Below are 21,763 nucleotides of genomic sequence, written 5' to 3' on the forward strand. Positions count from 1 at the left end.
AATCTTTGAGCCACATATTTAACTCTGATCTTTTTTATTCATTCATGGGATGTGGGCATCACTGGCTAGGCCAGCATTTATTGTCCATCCCTAATTGCCCTTGAGAAGGTGGTGGTGAGCTGCCTTCTTGAACCTCTGCAGTACTGTGAAGTAGGCACATCCACAGTGTTGGGAAGGGAGTTCCAGGATTTTGACCCAGTGACAGTGAAGGAATGGCAATATAGTTCCAAGTCAGGATGGTGTGTGACTTGGAGGGGAACTTGCAGGTGGTGATGTTCCCATGCATTTGCTGCCCTCATCCTTCTAGTTAGTAGAGGTTGCGGGTTTGGAAGGTGCTGTCTAAGGAACCTTGGTGCATTGCTGCAGTGCATCTTGTAGATGGTACACGCTTCTGCCACTGCATCTGTGGTGGAGGGAATGAATGTCTGTGGATGGGGTGCCAATCAGGCGGGCTGCTTTGTCGTGGATGGTGTCGAGCTTCTTGAGTGTTGTTGGAGCTGCACCCATCCAGGCAAGTGGAGAGTATTCCATCACACTCCTGACTTGTGCCTTGTAGATGGTGGACAGGCTTTAGGGAATTGGGAGGTGAGTTACTCGCCACAGGATTCCTAGCCTCTGACCTGCTCATGCGGCCACGGTATTTATATGGCTACTCCAGTTCAGTTTCTGGTCAGTGGTAGCCCCTAGGATGTTAGTGGCAGATTCAGCGATTTGTAATGCCATTGAATGTCATGGGGAGATGGTTAGATTCTTTCTTGTTGGGTTTGGTCATTGCCCGGCACTTGTGTGGCGCGGATGTTACTTGCCACTTATCAGCCCAAGCCTGGATGTTGTCCAGGTCTTGCTGCATTTCTACACGGACTGCTTCAGTATCTGAGGACTTGCAAATGGTGCTGAATATTGTGCAATCATCAGCGAACATCCTCACATCTGACCTTATGATTGAAGGAAGGTCATTGATGAAGCAGCCGAAGATGGTTGGGCTTAGGACAGTACCCTGAGGAACTTCTGCAGTGATGTCCTGGAGCTGAGATGATTTACCCTATGCCAATTTGCATGTGGCTCCGGTAGTTATCCAGAGACTATTACCTTTGATTCTGCTTGTTAGTTTAGTCCCTTGCCACTCGTACTCTCTTAGCATAAATGTTTTTAAGTTCTACCGACATGATTGGTACTCACGTGGACCACAAGTGGATCCTTCCCCCTTCCGCTCCAGGTTCCTCTCCAACCCTGAGGAGATGTCCTTAACCTTGGCACTGGGCTGGCAACACAGCCTTCGGGGGGCTCTCCCTCATCTACGGAGAACAGTATCTATCCCCCTAACTATACTGTTCACGACTACAACTATATTCCTTTTTTACTTCCCTTCTCTTTCCTCCTTTTCCCCCCCCCCCACTTGAATGGTCCCTTGTACCATGGTGCTGTTAGTTTGTTCATCCTTCCAGTAGTCCCTGCTCTCGTTCACATAGGCTACAAGAACCTTGTACCTTTTGGAGAATAGCAAGGGCTGAGTCCCCTCCATTGCTACCCTCTGGATCCGCTTACCTGCCTTACTCATAGTCACACCTTCCTGTCCCTGACCGCAGACCAAATCTGAAGGGGGATGACTACCTCCTGGAACAGTGTCCAGGTAACTTTCTCCCTTCCTGATGCATCACAGTGTGCAAAGCTCAGACTCCAGCTCATTAACTCTGTACTGAAGTTCCTCGAGCTGCAGACGCTTACTGCAGATCTGGTTGCAATGGATCACACTGGTGTCCACCAGCTCCCACATGCTACAGCCGCAACACATCACTGGCTCTGCAATCTTTATTGTATTTTGTTTAATTTGGGTTTCAAGTTTAGAAATATCATTCAGTGATTTCTAATTTAACTAGTTAAATTATCAACTTAATACAGTACTTGTACTCCTCCCCCCCCCCCCCCCAAACTGCCCTCTTAAACTGTTTAAATTCCCCTGGCTCTTTAAATCAGTTCATTTTAGCCCTATCTAAAGGCTAACAGTTAGTTTAGTGTATGTTACCTGGGCCCACTGCCCTCCCCCAGCCACACCTGCTCTTTGTTTTCTCAATGAAATTGATCCGGATGAAACTGACGAGCACAGCTGCCGATACTTCAATCTCCGATCCTGCTGTCTTCACAGTCCAGAGTGTCTGCAGCCACGGCATGCGGTAAGTCCATTGAGGTGAAGAAGGAGCTGCGGGACCCGAGAGAAGTCCTGAGAAATGGTGCCCCGAACACCCAAAAAATCCACGAACGGCCCCCCCGGCCGCAACTTCAAAGCGCCCGCGGGAGATGGCTCGGAGAGCATCTGCAGCGCACTGTCGGCAATGCTGCATGCCTTTATTTAAACCACTGCAAAAAAAAAAAACCCTTAGCAAATGTAATCACCTCTAAGTCTGCCAAATGATGCTTCACCTCCCGAAGAACGTGGATGAGCTTTCCGGACGTCGATGGTGGGCACTGAGGAAATGGCTTATTACCTGCACCAGCTTCTCCCCCCCCACTTTACCCCCCTTCCACCCCCCCCACCCCCGTCCCCTTCCCTGCTCCACCCTCTCAGCTCACCCCCTCACAACCCCGTCCCAGCCCGCCCCCCCCTCGCACCATCTTCACCCCGCACCCCCTTCCCCTGCACCCACCCCCTCCCTCTACCCCTCCCCCTTGCATCCCCTCCTCCCACCGGCACCATCCTACACCTGTGTAGGGGCCCCAACAACCCCACTGCCTTGTGGGCGTCTCGGGAGAGACCAAGGCTAAGGGAGTAAACCCTAACAGAAAATCCGGAATGGAACCCCGTAGGCGGTCATGTGTCACCTTTGGCATGTTTCCGGCAGTTCCTGCAGCCATACTGGTGCCAAACGTCGTGTCCTGCACTCCTTTGGACTCCACCAGAAAGGCCGAGAGAGGGGTTTTGACGACTGGGCAACTCTCAACCTCCATAAATTTGCCCAGGCATGCGCCATGGAGAGGTCACTCCATAGTTGCCTCACAGCGACTAAAACAACACGGAAGGCAGCAGTTACGGGTTATAAGTCCAGATAAATTGGCGTAGAAACTGGGCGCCACGGGTTGCCTTTGTCGGTGGGAGAGGTCATTGCACCTCACTGGACAGCTACCGCCCGCCTCAAACCGGGCAGCCCCCAGTCAATAAGGTTCTGTCCCGCCACAGTCTGCCTGCTTCAATGGGTGCTTGGAGCTCAGGGTCATTGCCCGAAAGGTGGACTGATACACCGCACCAAACAACATGAAAAAAGGAAAGAAGGTACCAGCCCTTCGCTTTGCAAGCTGGAACGTCAGAACTATGTGTCCTGGCCTGTCGGAAGACCTTACACAAATCAACGATTCTCGGAAGACCGCCATCATTAACAACGAGCTCAGTAGATTCAATGTGGACATTGCAGCACTTCAGGAGACTCGCCTCCCCGCGAGTGGCTCTCTAGCAGAGCAAGACTACACCTTCTTCTGGCAGGGCAGGGATCCTGAAGAACCAAGACAGCATGGAGTGGGCTTCGCCATCAGAAACTCCTTGCTCAGCATGATAGCCTCCCTCAAATGGCTCGGAACGCATACTGTCCATTCGACTGCTCACCACCTCTGGTCCAGTACACCTACTCAGCATCTATGCTCCAACACTCTGCTCCCCACATGAAGCTAAAGACCAGTTCTACGAGGCACTCCATAATATCATTAGTTGCATCCCCAACACCGAACACCTATTCCTGCTGGGGGACTTTAATGCCAGGGATGGGGCCGACCATGACTCATGGCCCTCCTGCCTTGGGCGCTATGGCGTTGGAAGGATGAATGAGAACGGGCAGAGACTGCTTGAGTTGTGTACCTATCATAACCTCTGCATCACCAACTCGTTCTTTCACACTAAACCCTGTCACCAGGTTTCATGGAGGCACCCAAGATCACGTCGTTGGCACCAGCTAGACCTCATTGTCACAAGGCGAGCCGCCTTAAACAGTGTTCAAATCACACGCAGCTTCCACAGTGCGGACTGCGACACTGACCACTCCCTGGTGTTTCGCAAGGTTAGACTCAGACCAAAGAAGTTGCATCATTCCAAGCAGAAGGGCCACCCGCGCATCAACACGAGCAGAATTTCTCACCCACGGCTGTTACAAAAATTTCTAAATTCACTTGTAACAGCCCTCCAAAACACTCCCACAGGGGATGCTGAGACCAAGTGGGCCCACATCAGAGACGCCATCTATGAGTCAGCTTTGACCACCTACGGCAAAAGTGCGAAGAGAAATGCAGACTGGTTTCAATCTCATAATGAAGAGCTGGAACCTGTCATAGCCGCTAAGCGCATTGCACTGTTGAACTACAAGAAAGCCCCCAGCGATTTAACATCCGCAGCACTTAAAGCAGCCAGAAGTACTGCACAAAGAACAGCTAGGCGTTGCGCAAACGACTACTGGCAACACCTATGCAGTCATATTCAGCTGGCCTCAGACACCGGAAACATCAGAGGAATGTATGATGGCATTAAGAGAGCTCTTGGGCCAACCATCAAGAAGATCGCCCCCCTCAAATCTAAATCGGGGGACATAATCACTGACCAACACAAACAGATGGACCGCTGGGTTGAGCACTACCTAGAACTGTACTCCAGGGAGAATGCTGTCACTGAGACTGCCCTCAATGCAGCCCAGCCTCTACCAGTCATGGATGAGCTGGACATACAGCCAACCAAATCGGAACTCAGTGATGCCATTGATTCCCTAGCCAGCGGAAAAGCCCCTGGGAAGGACAGCATTACCCCTGAAATAATCAAGAGTGCCAAGCCTGCTATACTCTCAGCACTACATGAACTGCTATGCCTGTGCTGGGACGAGGGAGCAGTACCCCAGGACATGCGCGATGCCAACATCATCACCCTCTATAAAAACAAAGGTGACCGCGGTGACTGCAACAACAACCGTGGAATCTCCCTGCTCAGCATAGTGGGGAAAGTCTTTGCTCGAGTCGCTCTGAACAGGCTCCAGAAGCTGGCCGAGCGCGTCTACCCTGAGGCACAGTGTGGCTTTCGTGCAGAGAGATCGACCATTGACATGCTGTTCTCCCTTCGTCAGATACAGGAGAAATGCCGTGAACAACAGATGCCCCTCTACATTGCTTTCATTGATCTCACCAAAGTCTTTGACCTCGTCAGCAGACGTGGTCTCTTCAGACTACTAGAAAAGATCGGATGTCCACCAAAGCTACTAAGTATCATCACCTCATTCCATGACAATATGAAAGGCACAATTCAACATGGTGGCTCCTCATCAGAGCCCTTTCCTATCCTGAGTGGTGTGAAACAGGGCTGTGTTCTCGCACCCACACTTTTTGGGATTTTCTTCTCCCTGCTGCTTTCACATGCGCTCAAATCCTCTGAAGAAGGAATTTTCCTCCACACAAGATCAGGGGGCAGGTTGTTCAACCTTGCCCGTCTAAGAGCGAAGTCCAAAGTACAGAAAGTCCTCATCAGAGAACTCCTCTTTGCTGACGATGCTGCTTTAACATCTCACACTGAAGAATGCCTGCAGAGTCTCATCGACAGGTTTGCGTCTGCCTGCAATGAATTTGGCCTAACCATCAGCCTCAAGAAAACGAACATCATGGGGCAGGATGTCAGAAATGCTCCATCCATCAGTATTGGCGACCACGCTCTGGAAGTGGTTCAAGAGTTCACCTACCTAGGCTCAACTATCACCAGTAACCTGTCTCTAGATGCAGAAATCAACAAGCGCATGGGTAAGGCTTCCACTGCTATGTCCAGACTGGCCAAGAGAGTGTGGGAAAATGGCGCACTGACACGGAACACAAAAGTCCGAGTGTATCAGGCCTGTGTCCTCAGTACCTTGCTCTACGGCAGCGAGGCCTGGACAATGTATGCCAGCCAAGAGCGACGTCTCAATTCATTCCATCTTCGCTGCCTTCGGAGAATACTTGGCATCAGGTGGCAGGACTATATCTCCAACACAGAAGTCCTTGAAGCGGTCAACACCCCCAGCTTATACACACTACTGAGTCAGCGGCGCTTGAGATGGCTTGGCCATGTGAGCCGCATGGAAGATGGCAGGATCCCCAAAGACACATTGTACAGCGAGCTCGCCACTGGTATCAGACCCACCGGCCGTCCATGTCTCCGCTATAAAGACGTCTGCAAACGCGACATGAAATCGTGTGACATTGATCACAAGTCGTGGGAGTCAGTTGCCAGCATTCGCCAGAGCTGGCGGGCAGCCATAAAGACAGGGCTAAATTGTGGCGAGTCGAAGAGACTTAGTAGTTGGCAGGAAAAAAGACAGAGGCGCAAGGGGAGAGCCAACTGTGCAACAGCCCCGACAAACAAATTTCTCTGCAGCACCTGTGGAAGAGCCTGTCACTCCAGAATTGGCCTTTATAGCCACTCCAGGCGCTGCTTCACAAACCACTGACCACCTCCAGGCGCGTATCCATTGTCTCTCGAGATAAGGAGGCCCAAAAGAAAAAAAGAACAGTACTTGTATCGTTCCAGTACTAGTTCAAACTGTTGCTCAGTTTAGTGAAAATAAAATAAACCTTAAAACTCCACATTCAATCCCCTACCTGCTTACCTAATTAATGCCTGTGGACTTCAGCTTTTTGGGTCTTGCTGTGTTCTGCTCCCCCTCTCGGACCACTCCTTGTTATCTAAAAGATTAGAGCAGCACCTCTTCCCTTGCTGCACAGAATTTGCACACTCGCCAGATTCCCAAATTAAGCACTCTGTTGAACTGGACTTTCTGCTACCTACTCCGTGCATTACCAGAAGCCTCCTGTATTTATACTGGCAAAAACCCGTGGCTCGGCCCTGCTGACCAGGTAACCAGTTCTTCTAACTAGTCCTATAATTAACTCTGCAGCTGCTACTAGCAGACAGCTTATCACTAACTCTGAAAGAAACAAGTTAAGGTTAAATTTAAGCTGAATGTTAAATGAAAAACTTGACTAGATTTTAAAATGAGATCAACCCTTAAAATTCTCTCACTAAATGCCTGAAATAAGGACTCCATCGAACTGGACTTCATGCTACCTACTTTGCTCATATAAATACAGGAGGCTTCTTCTAGTGCGCAATGTCGCAATGCCCAAGGAATCTGAAGCCCTCCTTCCTATACCCCCCTCTTTTCCCCTTTCCAGCCATTCATTCATCTGCACTATTTGCCTATTTCTGTACTCACTAGCACATGGCACCAGGAGTAACCCACAGAGGAATTCCTTTGCATTCCTACTTTTTAAATTTCTTTCCTGGCAATCTGCCTGCAGGGCCTCATTTCTCCTTCTGCCTATGTCATTGGTATCAATAATTATGGAACTAACTAATTTAAGTCTGATACTTAGCAGTGGAACATTCACAGTTGCAGTTGTCTTTTACATGCCCAAAATTCAGAAAAGGGTTATAAATTAGGGGTTAGGCAGAATACAATTAACCCCTTGGAACCAGTGAATATTAATCTATAGTAGATTAAAATCAGTTTCAAAAAACAAATTTGGAATTTGACAGCAGATGACTTTCAGGTGTTAGACATTGTTCAATGAACTGAAGAAATAAACTCATTTCCCTAGAATGAATTCAATTTCAGTGATTGATTTTGCGCTGCATATCAAGGAATTCCTTTTGGTTCTTTTCCAAAATGGCTTCAGTTTTAGAAAAGCCATCTTAGTTCAAATTAACAATAGCGGACATAATACAGTTGTTTGGTCTGTCATATTTGAGTTTTGCATATTCTGAAGTAGTGTACCTGTGGTGCTTATGATGTTGTAGTGTAGATTGCAATAACTAGAATGTTTCTATTCACAGATTGTGACCAATGCAAAGAATACCATACAAGGCTTTAAACGAATGCATGGCAGGGTTTTTGATGACCCATTTGTGCAAGCAGAAAAGAGCAAACTTATTTATGAACTTCAGAAGATGCCTAGTGATAGTGTTGGAATCAAAGTAAGTTTGTTTTTAGTGGAAATGTACTTTATAGAATAAAAGTGAAATTTAAATGAGAATTTAAGTATATTGCTGGTATTGATGTTGGAACCAAGCAACCATGCCAGGAGTGATACTCCTCCCCAGTTGCCAATTTCTCACTGTTAATGAAGGACTTTTTAAGGAAAATGAGGATGAAACAGGCCTTGAACGCTTGGCCTGTAATTGGCTGAGGATGCTTGAATGAATTAAATGTTTGCTGGTATTTCAAAATTTTATAACATTGACCCTCTTGTACAAAAATCACAGAGCCTTTCATGTTTTCCGGGCGTCCCAAATTATTTCTTCCCTCCTTTCCTTCCCCCCCCCCCCCCGTCCCCAGTGATAGATTCTTGAGAACAAAAATCTTAAAATTACTAACCTGAATTCAGAGTGAATATTTTGAAGAGTTTATTTAGAATGTGTAGAGATTGACTTTTGAATCTGCTCTGAAATGTTCAATTTAACTAAACTTGGTGTATGCATCTTTTATCCATCTGTACAAACAAATGAATGATAAATAATATCTTGATCTCTGAACTACAGTAATGAAAATGTAATGTAATAAAACTGTTGCCTTGTCTGCCCTCTGCAGTTATTAAAATTAGTTTAGTAATGCAGCTTAACTTTTTTTTACAGGTGCATTACATGAATGAAGAACGAATTTTTGCTATCGAACAAATTACAGGAATGTTACTGACTAAACTCAAAGAGACTTCAGAAAATGCACTGAAGAAGCCAGTGACAGACTGTGTAATTTCGGTAGGTTGGATTGACGTAACACCAGCAAAATCTCAAAACTATCCTAAATTTAGTTTATAAAGACTGTACAGCCAGTCAGCTGCCAGGAAATTATTTACCCGCTGGATGGTAGTGAATAATTCTTCAGAAGTAGCTTCCTCGGTGACATCCTTTTGTAAAGAACGGTTGCCTTAATCTAACTGCTCAAGATGATGAGCATTTTGACTTATTCCAAGATGAAATTGCAAGAAATTTTGTACTTTTGCTGTAGTGCACTGTACATAGTTGAGGAAAAAATGTTGAGTACCTCTCTCGTATTGTCGTCTTTTCTTTTGAAGGTATGTTGATCAACAAACTTTTTGTATTTCCTATCAAAGTATTGAAGTGCAATCTCAGACCAAACCCTTCATAGACGTGGGCTAACAGATCACTGGAATCATGTGCTGATCTAAATCATAGGATGCTGTCCCTTTTTGTCTGTTAATGGCCATTTATATGCTCAAGAATGAGTAAACTTACAAACTTGAGACTATCTACCATTTAGTGCAAAATTTGTCCTATGTATTGCAATATAGTAGCACTGTTTCTCGTACTGGACTAGTAAGCCAAGGTGGAGAGCTCATCTCACAATGGCTAGTTGTGAAATTGAATTAAATAGATCTAATTTGTAGGCTAGCACCAGAAAATTGTCCATAAAAGCTGCTGTTTTTGCTGTAAGTACCCAACTGGTTAATTTCTACCTAATCTGGCCTATATCTGACTCGTGAACAGAAGTATGTGGTAAATTCTTATTGACGGTCCTCTTGAAATGGCATGACAAGCTTTTCAATTGTTAAAAAAACTGCCACAAAACAAAAAGAAAAAATGTTGGAAATACTGAACAGGCCAGGTAGCATCTGTGAATAGAGACAGTTAACATTTCAAGTCAATAATTTCAGTTCTACTGAAATGTTAATTTTCTTATGCTGCCTGGCCTGTTGAGTATTTCCAGTATCTGCAATGTTTGGTTTTGTAGCTCTAATTTAAAAAAAAAAAGGCAATGTTGTACAGAACTATTGGCAATGACATTGGATCAGGACAAGACACAACCTAGACAACTGTGCAAAGTTATTCTCGTTGAGCCAATGCTGGGAGCCAAATAACAGGCTAATGCCTGAAGAGTCTTGACTTCGTTGTGCTTGTAACCTTAACTACTGCTATCCCAAGATTGCTGCATATGTTCTCTCCAAATTTGGATACCTGGCCCCCCCATCCTCCCCCTGCCCAACTGGCAGAGGGGGGGGGAAAAAGTGCCTCTCTGTTAAGTGTCGTCTAGGTGGAGGATATCTCTGCACTACCGCCACTAGCAGGTGGTAATAGGATAATCTACCTGCTTCTGTCCATGGTGGTCTCAATCTCAGCCTTATGAGGATACGCTCCCTAGTGTAGTGTGGCACCATCACCATGTTTTTTAGGGCAAACGAAGGACAACTGTAGCAGCTGAAACTGGGTGTACGAGTGAGCCATCAGTGACAGCACCAGAATTGAATATTGCCATAATGTAAGAGCAGGCATTTGGCCCCTTGCCTGCTCCACCATTCAGTAAGATCATGGCTGATCTACCTCAGCTCCACCTTTCCATGCTATCCCCATCTACTTTGATTTCCTTAGTATCCTAAATCTGTTTGAATATAAACTAAGCATCCACAGCTCTCTGTGTTAGAGAATTCCAAATGCTCATAGCTCCTTGAAGAAATTTCTCCTTTATCTCCGTCCTAAAAGGCTGAACCCTTATTTTGAGACTGTAACTCTTTTTGTTCTAGTCACCTCAACCAGGGGAAATATCATCCCAGCATCTACCTTGTCAAGCCCCTTTTAATATTTTTTCAATTCAATCACCTCGTCCTTAACTGTAAGGAATATAGGCCTACTCCATCTCTCCTTGTATGACAATCCTCCTGCTCCCAAGAATCAGTCTGTTGTACCTTTGTTGCAATATCTGTAAAGCAAGTATAATCCTTCCCTGGGTAAGAAGACCAAAACTGTGCACAGTACTCCAGGTATGTGGTCTCCCCAAAACCTTGTATAATTATATAAGATTTATTTGTTTTCGTACTCCAATCCCTTGTAATATAGACTAACATCCCATTTGCTATCTATTGCTTGCTGTACCCATATGTTAACTTTGATTCATTTCCCAGGGCACCCAAATCTCTCTCAATACCAATATTTCATTCTCGCCATTTTAAATTCTGCTTTACTATATTTCCTACTAAAGTGGTTAACTCCCATTTCTCCACATTATATTCATCTTCCATGTTCTTACCCACCCACTTAATCTGTCAGTCCTCTTACAATCGCTTTTGCATCATCCTCATAGGTTATTTTCCCACTCAACTTCTGTGTCATCAGTAAGCTTGGATACCCTACTCTCAGACTCTGCGTGTAAGTTACTGATATAGATTGTAAATAGTTGAAACCCAAGTACTGATTCTTGCAATACCCCAGTAGGTTACAACCTACTAACTGGAAAATGACCTGTTTATTCCTACTGTTTTCTGTCCATTAACCAATTCTTGATCTATGCTATATATCGCCCCCATGTAACCTCATGGTTTGCATATACCACTTTTCTACCATCACATCATTAAGTCGACCTTGGTTCATTGGGGAGCGTAAAATGACAGAAGCAGCATCAGATATCTCTCGAATGAGGTTACCTGCATGCTAAGCACCAAAAGTACCAGGCTAAATATGCATTAAGCCATACCACCACCAGAGTAAATCTGTGGTAACCCTACCACTCAGGAATGGTGGTATACACTTGGGCAAATAAAGGGAGGGGAAAGGCTCCATGAACATCTCTCCATAACTACTATCAGAGCCCAGAATGTGAGTGTAAGAGACAAGGCTGAAATGTTTGAAAGTATCTTCAGCCAAGGGGGCAATCCTACTCTGCTTCCTTCCAAAATTTCTACCATCTCAGATACTAATATCCAGCTACATTTGGCTCACTCCACATGACATTAAGAAACAGCCAAGTACACTAGATAATGGAGGCTGCAGTTCCTGATGACAGTCTGGCTATGGTGCTTAAGACTTGCACACAAGAACTAGCCAGTTCTAATGAAAAGTTACTGACCTGAAACGTTAACTATTTCTCTCTTCACAAATACTGCTTGAGCTGAGTATATAATAAACAGAAAATGCTGGAAATAAACAGCCTGTTCCTTAGTCAAGCTATTCAATACACTGACATTAGCATCTACCTAATAATATAGAAAATTGCCCAAGTATGTCCTATCCAAAAGACTGGGCGAATCTGATCGAGCCAATTATTAACTTATTAGCCTCCTCCAGTCATCAGTGAAATGATGAAGAAAAAGTTCAGTAGTGTCATCAACAGTACCAGCTCACCTATAACCTCACGGATACGCTGTTTTGGTTTTGCTGGAGCTACTTTGCTCCAAGTCTAGTCGCAGCTTTGATCTGGATGTGAATGCAGCAGCGAATGCCAGGGTTGAGTTCAGAGAAACTGTCTTTGACATCAAGACAGCATTTGACCAGATATGATTCCAAGGAGCTCTAGAAAAAAAATTAGGTCAATGGGAAACCCCTCCAGTAGCAAGTCCATGCCTGATGCGCAAGAACGTGTTTGTATTTGGAGGTTATTTATCTCGGGTCCAGGCCATCACTGCTAGAATCCCTTAGAGATGCATCCTTGGCTTCTTCATCAATGTTCTTTCTTCCATAAGGTCAGGAGCGGGGCAATTAGCTGATAATTCAAGTGTTCAGCTCTGTTCACGACTCCTGATAATGAAGTGGTCCTATGCCAGACTACAACAAGACCTGGACAACCAGCAGCCATACTTGAGCTGACGAGGCAGGTAACATTCACAATAAAGTGCTCTACAATGATGATTGCCATCAATGGGCCTAACAACCTTCCTCTGGCCTTCAACAGCACCATTGTGGCTGAGTGCCCCACCATAAATGTCTCGAGTTACTGTCACCCAGAAGCTTAACTGGAGCAACTGGCTGCAAAATAAGGGCAGAGGCTGATTTGCATTGTGTTAGGTGGTTCACCTTTTGACCCCTCAAACTCATTCCACTTTTCCACAAAGTTCAAGCAGGATTGTTTGAATACTCATCACTAGTCACAACAACACTCAAAGCTATCGCGGATAAAGCAAACCATTTGATTGGCACCCTGCCACTGAGCTCAATATCCAAGCTCCTCCTTTTGTGTACTGTAGCTGCAATATGAACTATGAAGCGGATATGCTGCAGTGGTTTGGCAAGCTTGCTTCAATAATTCCTTCCAGTTCTGCATCCTTTATCAATGTGAAGGACAGACAAATATAGGGCTATAAACATTAAGATTGCAACACTTCAAGTACCATTAATACTACCTGGAGGCAATTGGGGATGGCCAACAAATTCTTCCTTGCCATTGTTGCCCACATCCCAAGACTACAGTTTTAAAGTTCTAATTCAACTATTTGTTCAAGGTAAATCAATTTTTTGGGCAACAAGTTCGTTTGTTGGTGTCGCTAGACAGCTCAAAAATCCACTCAAAATCGTCAGGCCAAATCATTCTCAGCAAATCAGCATCGAATAAATTGCTACTGTGCCATGCTTCTGCACTTTTCTGGCAGTGGTTCTCTTAGCTACTGAACAGGTTTTCTGTGGCGCTATGGCTATCTAGCTGTTCATTCTGGATACTGGTCCAAATAAAATGGCATAAAAATGTCTTCCCTGACTCTAACATTCTTAAGTTGAATTAATGTAGGTAGCCGCAATCCAGTTCATAGTGGGTGAGTGTCTGTAGTTTGGTACAGAATAATCCTCCAGGCATGAAGATGGATAATGCAGAAAATAAGAATAATTCAAACTAAAGCCAGAGTCCCTCGTGGTTTGGTTCAAATATATTGCTCTGCGTCTGACCTTACAATATATGATATAGGTATACTTGATGCTGTCATTGGGTGCCCAAAATTGAAATATTCTGCACTCCTCTGTACTGAAATCACTCAATTTGAACACAAAAATTCAGAAAGCAGTAAACTTCAATAACCCAGAATTTGCTGGAGCCCTGCATTTTGTGGCAGGTGCCGTGAGTTGGATTTGTTTTTTTTTCCTTCCCCCTTCAGCTCCAATTATTTTTCTGCTGCTAGAGTGCAAGTTGATAATGCTGTGTGTCAAGATCATCGGGCCATCTGGGACCTAGATGAACAATGGAACCAATGGTCTATCTTGACCTTTAAAGGATAGTGAAAGAAATAGTGAAGGATGCGCAAGAAAATGGGATGATTGAGTCAAATTAGAGTGGGAAATATTGGATTAAGATGGGGAGACACACAAAGACAAAGGAAAAGTAGTAGTTTTTTTTTAAAGCCTCTAGGAACAATTTACTACCTTCCAGACTCCACAGTTTCAGTTGCTCCTTTCTGGGTCTCCAAGGTTAAATGGCATATTGAGACCATAAATTATTTCATGAACAGGTCCTTTGGTGTGAAATAGCTGCTGAACTGCAGCAAGTCAGATTTGCGCTGTTAAATACAAATTTATCAATTTCTTAACTCCTGGGAAAGTTAGTGGCAAGCACCTATATTTGCGAAACTTTGCAACGCTCAACCTATCTCTTACCAGAAATTACTGGGACTTTTACACAAAGGGCTGAATTTACAAGCCCTCCAGTTTTGGGGATTGGGGGGAGGGGGGGGGGATGGGGACCAGAAAATTCTTCTGGGAGAGGCCCGCCACGACCCCCAATGCAGAGAAGGCCCGGCAGTGTCAAGGCCTCGGCGCAGCCCCTGCCACTCTGCGGCGGGGCCTTCATTCAATGTTGAAGGTTAATGCATGCAATTTAACTTGCCCTATCCCAGCGGTGGTCCCATGCCGATACTCTGGCCACAACTCCTGTGCCTTCGGAACACCGTTCGGAGATCTGAGGCGTGATGCTGGTGGGGAGGGGGAGGATTGAAATTATCAGAAAGGGATGGGGGGAGCAGGGAAAACACTTTTTATTGGCTGTGGGAAGGGGTTGAAGGACAAATGTTACGAGGTTGGGGGGCAGGGGAGGGGAAGTTCAGGTTGGGAATAAAGTTACTTTTGGTGGTGATAGGCCCAAAAGAAAACATTGGGGAAAGGCCCTCCAGCTTTCATTTAAATTTTTCAGCACAATTTACCATCATATTACTTAAATTCAAATCTCTTCTAAGGATTTGAAGCCCTTTAGAAAACAGGCGCTGGGGACGGAGCAGCCGCCCCATCCATTTAAATAAACCCCCATGCAAAATATCGCAGGGGCTCCGCAGTGTATCCACGTGGGAAGACTGCTGAGATCAGCGCGCGTGCGCGCTGCCATGATTTGTGGCGTGCCCATAAAATTCAGCCCTAAGTAATAAGTGCAGTGAGTTGTTTTTGCTGGTAAATTCTGGGGCATTGACTTGATTGCACTAGCTTGCACGTTTTCATTTTTTGAACATGCCAGTTCTTTTTAATGTTGCTTCGTTGGCCTGATCTCTCCATAATCCAGTGAAGGTGTTTGTATTTGAATTCTGATTAGATGCAAATAAGCACATCCTGAAATTAGCACAAGAGTTATCATTTTATTTTTAAGTTGCTGTAAAATGGTTAAAGTAAATATTTCAACTTTGATTTTATTTTCCTTCACCTGTAGTATGTAGCTACTATTACTTGATATGAGGATGGCATGTGACATTGGAAGTATGTCAATACTGGATCCTGGATTATATATTAACAAACTTTTTTTAAAAAACCAGTTTTCTGAATCTATTGGCAGGTCCCCAGTTTTTTCACTGATGCAGAGAGAAGGTCTGTGATTGCTGCTGCTGAGATTGCAGGACTTAATTGTCTGCGGCTGATGAATGACACCACTGCAGGTAAAGAAAGGCAATATATCTTCGTCTGTTTTGAGATGGATGTATACATTCCTAGACTTAATCGTCTGAACACTCAAGTTTGTATTTTTTCAATAAAATGTGAGGAAAATGTTTAAAAGGAACATTTGTGCAAATTCAGCATTTTGTCAAATTGGGAGAAGCCAAAGGCTACATGGGCTACGTTTTAAGAGTTAGCTGCCGAAGTAGGTGGCAGACACAAAAAAATAATAAATTTGGCCTGCGTCATGGAGCTGCCTTAATTTCAAACGCGGTGGCTCATTTGTATAGCTGCTGTGCCTGCTCCTGCAATGACATGGAGGGGCTGGCGAACCACCACAGGCAACGGCATCTGGCGCCAATGCACAGGCACCGGTGCCATTATTAAAGGGCTCACAGCTCTCAGTTTACATTTAAAGGGACAGGCAAGTTTAAGTTTCCTAAAACTAAATAAACTAAATGTACCATGCCCTGTTCTCCTCCTCCTCCTACTCCCCCCGCTCCCCAAGTGGTAAATCACAACATTCCTGCCCTTTTCACTCTCAGAATACCAGATGTTTAAAGTTTGACCTTTCTTTGCCTGTCTCCCCCCCCCCCCCCCCCCGAGCAATCCACAATGTTTTAACCCGTTCTCTTTCCTTATTGCTTGAAGCACCTGGTTCCCATAATCTAAGTCAACTGTTTCAAGATGAACAACCTGGATGGACATTGAGGATACAGATTATAAATTCTATGGAAGCTGGTTGTTATGGGTTTTTTTTTAAAAAACACAACTTTTTGATAGCTAATAAGTAGAAATTGTACCTTTTTTTAATATTCAATATTAGCACTTGATTTAGCTTTATTGCAAATTAAATTGTAATACTTGACAGGGCATTTGGGCTTCAAGGAAAACCCTTTTCTGATAAAACAATGAAAGTTGAATTGTTGCACAACTTTGAATGACGTTTAAATTTAAAAGCAGTAGTCCTCCTTTATTGTAGAAAGCGAGCTGAATTTTAAAAACCCTAACAGACCTTTTTCTTAATGGAGAATGCGTTTGTTTTCTGGTACAAGTACAAGAGGTGCCAGTCCAGTCCATTGTTCTTGTGCCAGCTCTTTGACTGAAGCTAAGTAATCCCTTGTCTTTCCCTTTTTCTGTAGTTTTTTTAGTGTGTTTTCTTTTGTCCAATTACTTGACATCTCTGCTACTGAGATCTACTCCCAAGTTGCCAAAGTATATTTTATAGGCAAATTTTCATAGGAGTTATAGCACAGGAGGCAGTAGTAGGAGCTCCATGTATTGCCAAGAATGATTTTCCTCATGTTTGCTATCCTCTTCATCGTGGGCAGTGTTGTGGACTTCGAACAAGTCCTCCTAGATGCACTTGAGATTGTGATGAGCATAGGGCTGTGAGCTAATGTTCAGTGCCACTAACACATGATTTTCCCTGCTGCAATTTAGCAATAGTCTTGACAAACATTGTACAAACCCAGCCACATGTTTGGGATTCTTAACTGTTAATCTGTTTTCTATTTTCTAGTTGCTCTTGCATATGGTATTTACAAACAGGATCTACCAGCTCCAGAAGAGAAACCAAGGAATGTGGTCTTTGTAGATATGGGACATTCAGCCTATCAAACTTCTATTTGTGCATTTAACAAGGGAAAGCTTAAGGTTAGTAGCATAAAAGGTTTGTTTTTTAATCTCTTTTTGGTACAAATTAGAAATCTAATCCTCCTTTGGGTGTAGATTAAATTTTAATAAGTTTTGGTTGAATTAAAAACTTAATTATAAAAATACAGAATATGTACAGTGGTTACAAAGATCCAAGTATCAACTGCTTGTGGTCTGCTGGGGCAGTATATTTACAACAAAATGATTTTACATATTGAATAGGCAATAGTTTGTGTTTGGGTCTCCATTGCAGAAATAGAAAGCCAACACAGGACCTTTTGTTTTTTTTTTAACGTTTATTTCCTGGTGTCTCAGACTTTGGCTGCTATCAGAAATGAGGATCATGTTCTCATAATTTTCTTCCTCAATGGTTTCTCATCTGTTTCTCCTTTTTTTAGTACTTTAGTTGCCCACCATCATATTCAAAATCATTTTCCCAGTTTAATTTTTCTATTGAGACCAATCGCATTCCAGCAGAAAATCTGCAAGATATATCAATCGGAAGTTTGTCACACATCTACGCTTGAGTTGAAAAATTGTTGCACGTTCATGAACATCAGCTCAGGAAAAAAAAACTCTTCAAATTGTCCTTCTCGTCCAGTCATTCCCAACAATTGAGCCCCTCTCCAAATCACGCAACAGATGAAAGAGAATGTACACTCACACTAGCCTCATTATTTATTCTCTCTCTCACTTGGCTGCCCTTGTGCCATACAAGGAAAATGTCAGCAGATGCTCCCAAGCTGACTACCTGGCTTAAAGGCTTCCAAATCATGGGTCTTGCTCTCACCACCATCCTGTTGATTTGGAACCATCAATTGCGATCCTTCCAGCTTACATCAAGTCTATCCAGTCTCTGCCTATTGAGCACCATTTTCTCATTATCCTGGATTCAATAGTTTGGCCTTCATCTAAGCACAGACGTGGCCTGTCTTCTGTTCATTGATTTCGAGGGTACCTCCATTCCACTCCCATGCTACCTTTGGGCAGTCGTAACTGTGTGCTCTTTATACCAACTATTACTGTGCAACTAATCCCCAGGCTCTGACTTCCTTACTTTTTTATGAGCCCAAGTTCTGACCTCCACTAGTTTGCATGAAATTTCAAGGCATATTGCCACTTTCCCAGTCCTAGAGACCATGTCCTTTCTGTAAGTTGCATTTTAGAGCCTGAAGTCTCTTTCCAGTTCTCCACAACTAATGAATGGAAATGGGAAATGCGAGGTGGAGAAAGAGAGATGGAAACAAAATGAACAGAAGAGAGAAAGAAAGGTTAATGGAAGACGATGAGACAAAATTGGAGTAAGAAAAAAGTAGAGAACTAATTGCAGGAAGAGTAATGCACAATTTCCACCCCACAGCTTTTGTTTTATTCACAGTGTCAACTTTGTATAAAGGATGTTAAATTATAAGGCCATGCCTCCTTTTTCCTTATTATCATCATAATGTAGATTAACTTCTGCTTGGGGCTAGGAGTTGGGTGGTGAGCTGGACGTTACCTTGCTAAGATGCGATCGCCTTGTATTTTCACCTAAGTTTGACAATTTTTTGGTGGGCTCTTAACACTGATATTAGGTAAACTGGAGACTGCTCATATACTTTAATGGGCCCAAAATATTTTGTGTGAATAACTTGATTTAATTAGTCTTTTGTGTATTGTAAATGACCTGGTTCAGAAACTGGATTTATGAGCATAATTAGCTTGGAGGTTTTTCTGTTTATGCGTAACTTTTGTTATTTGAAATTCATTTTTGAATCCAATGATGCATTACCTTTCCATTTGGCTTTGGACAGTGCCAATTTTCTCCTTTGCCCTCCTCTCCTGAAGACTTTGCTGGGGTACAGTTACCATCCAGTATCTTGCCCAAGTGACCATTATTCCTGTTTGACATTTGTGTGAGCAGGTTATTTTGGCTATGGGACAGGGGTGAGGTGTGGCATTGCAATTGAGACCAATTATGTTCTCTTCCTGTCTGCTTTTCAGCAGGGGTCGCTGGATAACCCTACCACAGGGTGCTGAAGCTAACAGTAGATGCCCTATGACCCTGCACAAGATCAGCTAACTTTTCACAGACTGGGGTTCAATCTTGGACCTTCTTGATTAGCATTGGCATAGCTAGTCGCCGAATAAATGCTTTGAGCAATTAGGAAGCTATGATTTCTAAAGTATCTTGTGAAGTTTTGGGCTAAACTTGCGTAAAGCCAGTATTGTCTGCCCTGAAGACAGTTAAATAGTGCAGAAGCATTAAACTGGGGAAAACTTATTTTGCATTGTATTACATTTTTAAAAATCAGCTCCTTGAAGATTGATAAGATTTGTTTGCCCATGCATAACTTTTCCAAAGGGTTTTCAGATTATTTCAGTAACAAAATAGGGATTTTTAGGAACATTGCTCATTTTACTTATAAATTGATAGTTATCCAAACATGGAAACTTCTTCGACCTGCAGGCTAAATTAATTAAGCAACAGTGTTCTTGTACAGATTGCACTAACCTGTTTAGTAGATGCAATACATTTGAATCCTGGCACTGATTGAGCTTTTTTCCTGGATGCTGTTTCCAGATAAGCTGCTAAAGACAGTAGAACTGTTTCTGGTTGAACCTGTATTGCACTCTTTGTGTAATTTGTGGTGTATGAAGATGGCACTATTCTGAATGATTTAGAATATTATGTAACTGTGCCAAAGCTTTTGGTTATTGCAGAAAACAAAATATTAATGCATTTAGAATGCTAACTTTTCCTTGCAGTAATTAGATTTTTTTTCACAAATGATAGGTTCTGGGAACTGCATTTGATCCTTACTTGGGTGGAAAGAATTTTGATGAGGTCTTGGTAGATCACTTCTGTGAAGAATTCAAGACTAAGTATAAACTAAATGTGAAAGCTAATGGTAGAGCTTTGCTCCGTCTGTACCAGGAGTGTGAGAAATTGAAGAAGCTTATGAGCGCAAATGCATCTGATCTCCCAATGAACATAGAGTGTTTCATGAATGATATTGATGTTTCTGGTAGAATGAACAGGTAAATTTATTTTATGCTTTTTCATTCCAAATCAAGTTTTGTTGTTTTGTACTTGGCTGGAGTGAAGGAGGGAGGGGAAAAAAAACTATATCTGGAAGGCAATTTATAACATTAACCTTTTTGAGGAATTTAGATCTGCAATCATGGATCAACCTGAAGATAGCCATTCATATAACTTAACACTAAACCACATCTCTTGTGAATGTCTGTCTGCCAGGAAAAATCCGATGGAACGAATTACTATAGTGAGGTCTTCGAGAGACAGGTTACTGGTGATAGTTGAGCCTAGATAGGTGAACTCCTAGATGCCAAGAGCCACTTCCAGGTTCAAGAGTTCACCTACCTAGGCTCAACTATCACCAGTAACCTGTCTCTCGATGCAGAAATCAGCAAGCGCATGGGAAAGACGTCCGCTGCTATGTCCAGACTGGCCAATAGTGTGTGGGAAAATGGCGCACTGACACTGAACACAAAAGTCCAAGCCCATGTCCTCAGTACCTTGCTCTACGGCAGCGAGGCCTGGACAATGTATGTCAGCCAAGAGCGACGTCTCAATTCATTCCATCTTTGCTGCCTCCGGAGAATCCTTGGCATCAGGTGGCAGGACCGTATCTCCAACACCGAAGTCCTCGAGGCGGCCAACATCCCCAGCATATACACCCTACTGAGCCAGTGGCACTTGAGATAGCTTGGCCATGTGAGCTGCATGGAATATGGCAGGTCCCCAAGAACACATTGTACAGCGAGCTCGTCGCTGGTATCAGACCCACAGGCCGTCTATGTCTCCGCTTTTAAAGACGTCTGCAGACGTGACATTGACCACAAGTCGTGAGAGTCAGTTGCCAGTGATCGCCAGAGCTGGCGGACAGCCATAAATGCGGGGCTAAAGTGTGGCGAGTCGAAGAGACTTAGCTGTTGACAGGAAAAAAGACAGAAGCGCAAGAAGAGAGCCAACTGTGTAAAAGCCCCAACAACCAATTTTATCTGCAGCGCCTGTGGAAGAGTCTGTCACTCTAGAATTGGCCTTTTATAGCCACGCCAGGCGCTGCTTCACAAACCACTGACCACCTCCAGGTGCTTACCCATTGTCTCACGAGACAAGGAAGCCAAAGAAGGAGAAGGAGGAATGAGGCCTTGGTCAGATTTTACTATATGCAGATTTAAGATGTGTCACATTATTAATATGCCAAAAACTGGCTGTACTGAATATGTAGTGGAAGTAAAATGTAACTAATTTAATCAGTTCCAGAAAATTACATTGTGAATACGTAACGGTGGTATTATGTAGAATATTAACCAGTTGCAGTTTAGATTTAATTTATTTTAGTATCTTCCTAATTTTTTTTATAACCTTGCTGAAACAGGATGTCTATATAAGTTACTTGGCTATCCTTTTGAAATTGGTCATCTCTCTAGACCTTTTGTGAATTCAAAATTAAATGCGTTCGTCCTGTTTGGATAACTTAGTCTCTTAGAGCA

General features: G+C 43.7%; 1 protein-coding gene across 1 annotated transcript in view; it reads left to right on the forward strand.

The window, feature by feature from the left end:
- LOC137372160 (heat shock 70 kDa protein 4L-like) overlaps positions 1-21,763 on the forward strand; it is a 133,428-nt gene that overhangs the window by 30,289 nt on the left and 81,376 nt on the right. The window contains exons 3-7 of the mRNA XM_068035716.1: positions 7,823-7,963; positions 8,621-8,743; positions 15,510-15,609; positions 17,130-17,263; positions 20,040-20,284. Coding sequence (XP_067891817.1) covers positions 7,823-7,963; positions 8,621-8,743; positions 15,510-15,609; positions 17,130-17,263; positions 20,040-20,284 — 743 coding nt within the window. The remainder of the gene's footprint in view (positions 1-7,822; positions 7,964-8,620; positions 8,744-15,509; positions 15,610-17,129; positions 17,264-20,039; positions 20,285-21,763) is intronic.

This window comes from Heterodontus francisci, chromosome 1, assembly GCF_036365525.1.
Source record: "Heterodontus francisci isolate sHetFra1 chromosome 1, sHetFra1.hap1, whole genome shotgun sequence".
In the NCBI taxonomy this organism is placed as follows: Eukaryota; Metazoa; Chordata; class Chondrichthyes; order Heterodontiformes; family Heterodontidae; genus Heterodontus; species Heterodontus francisci.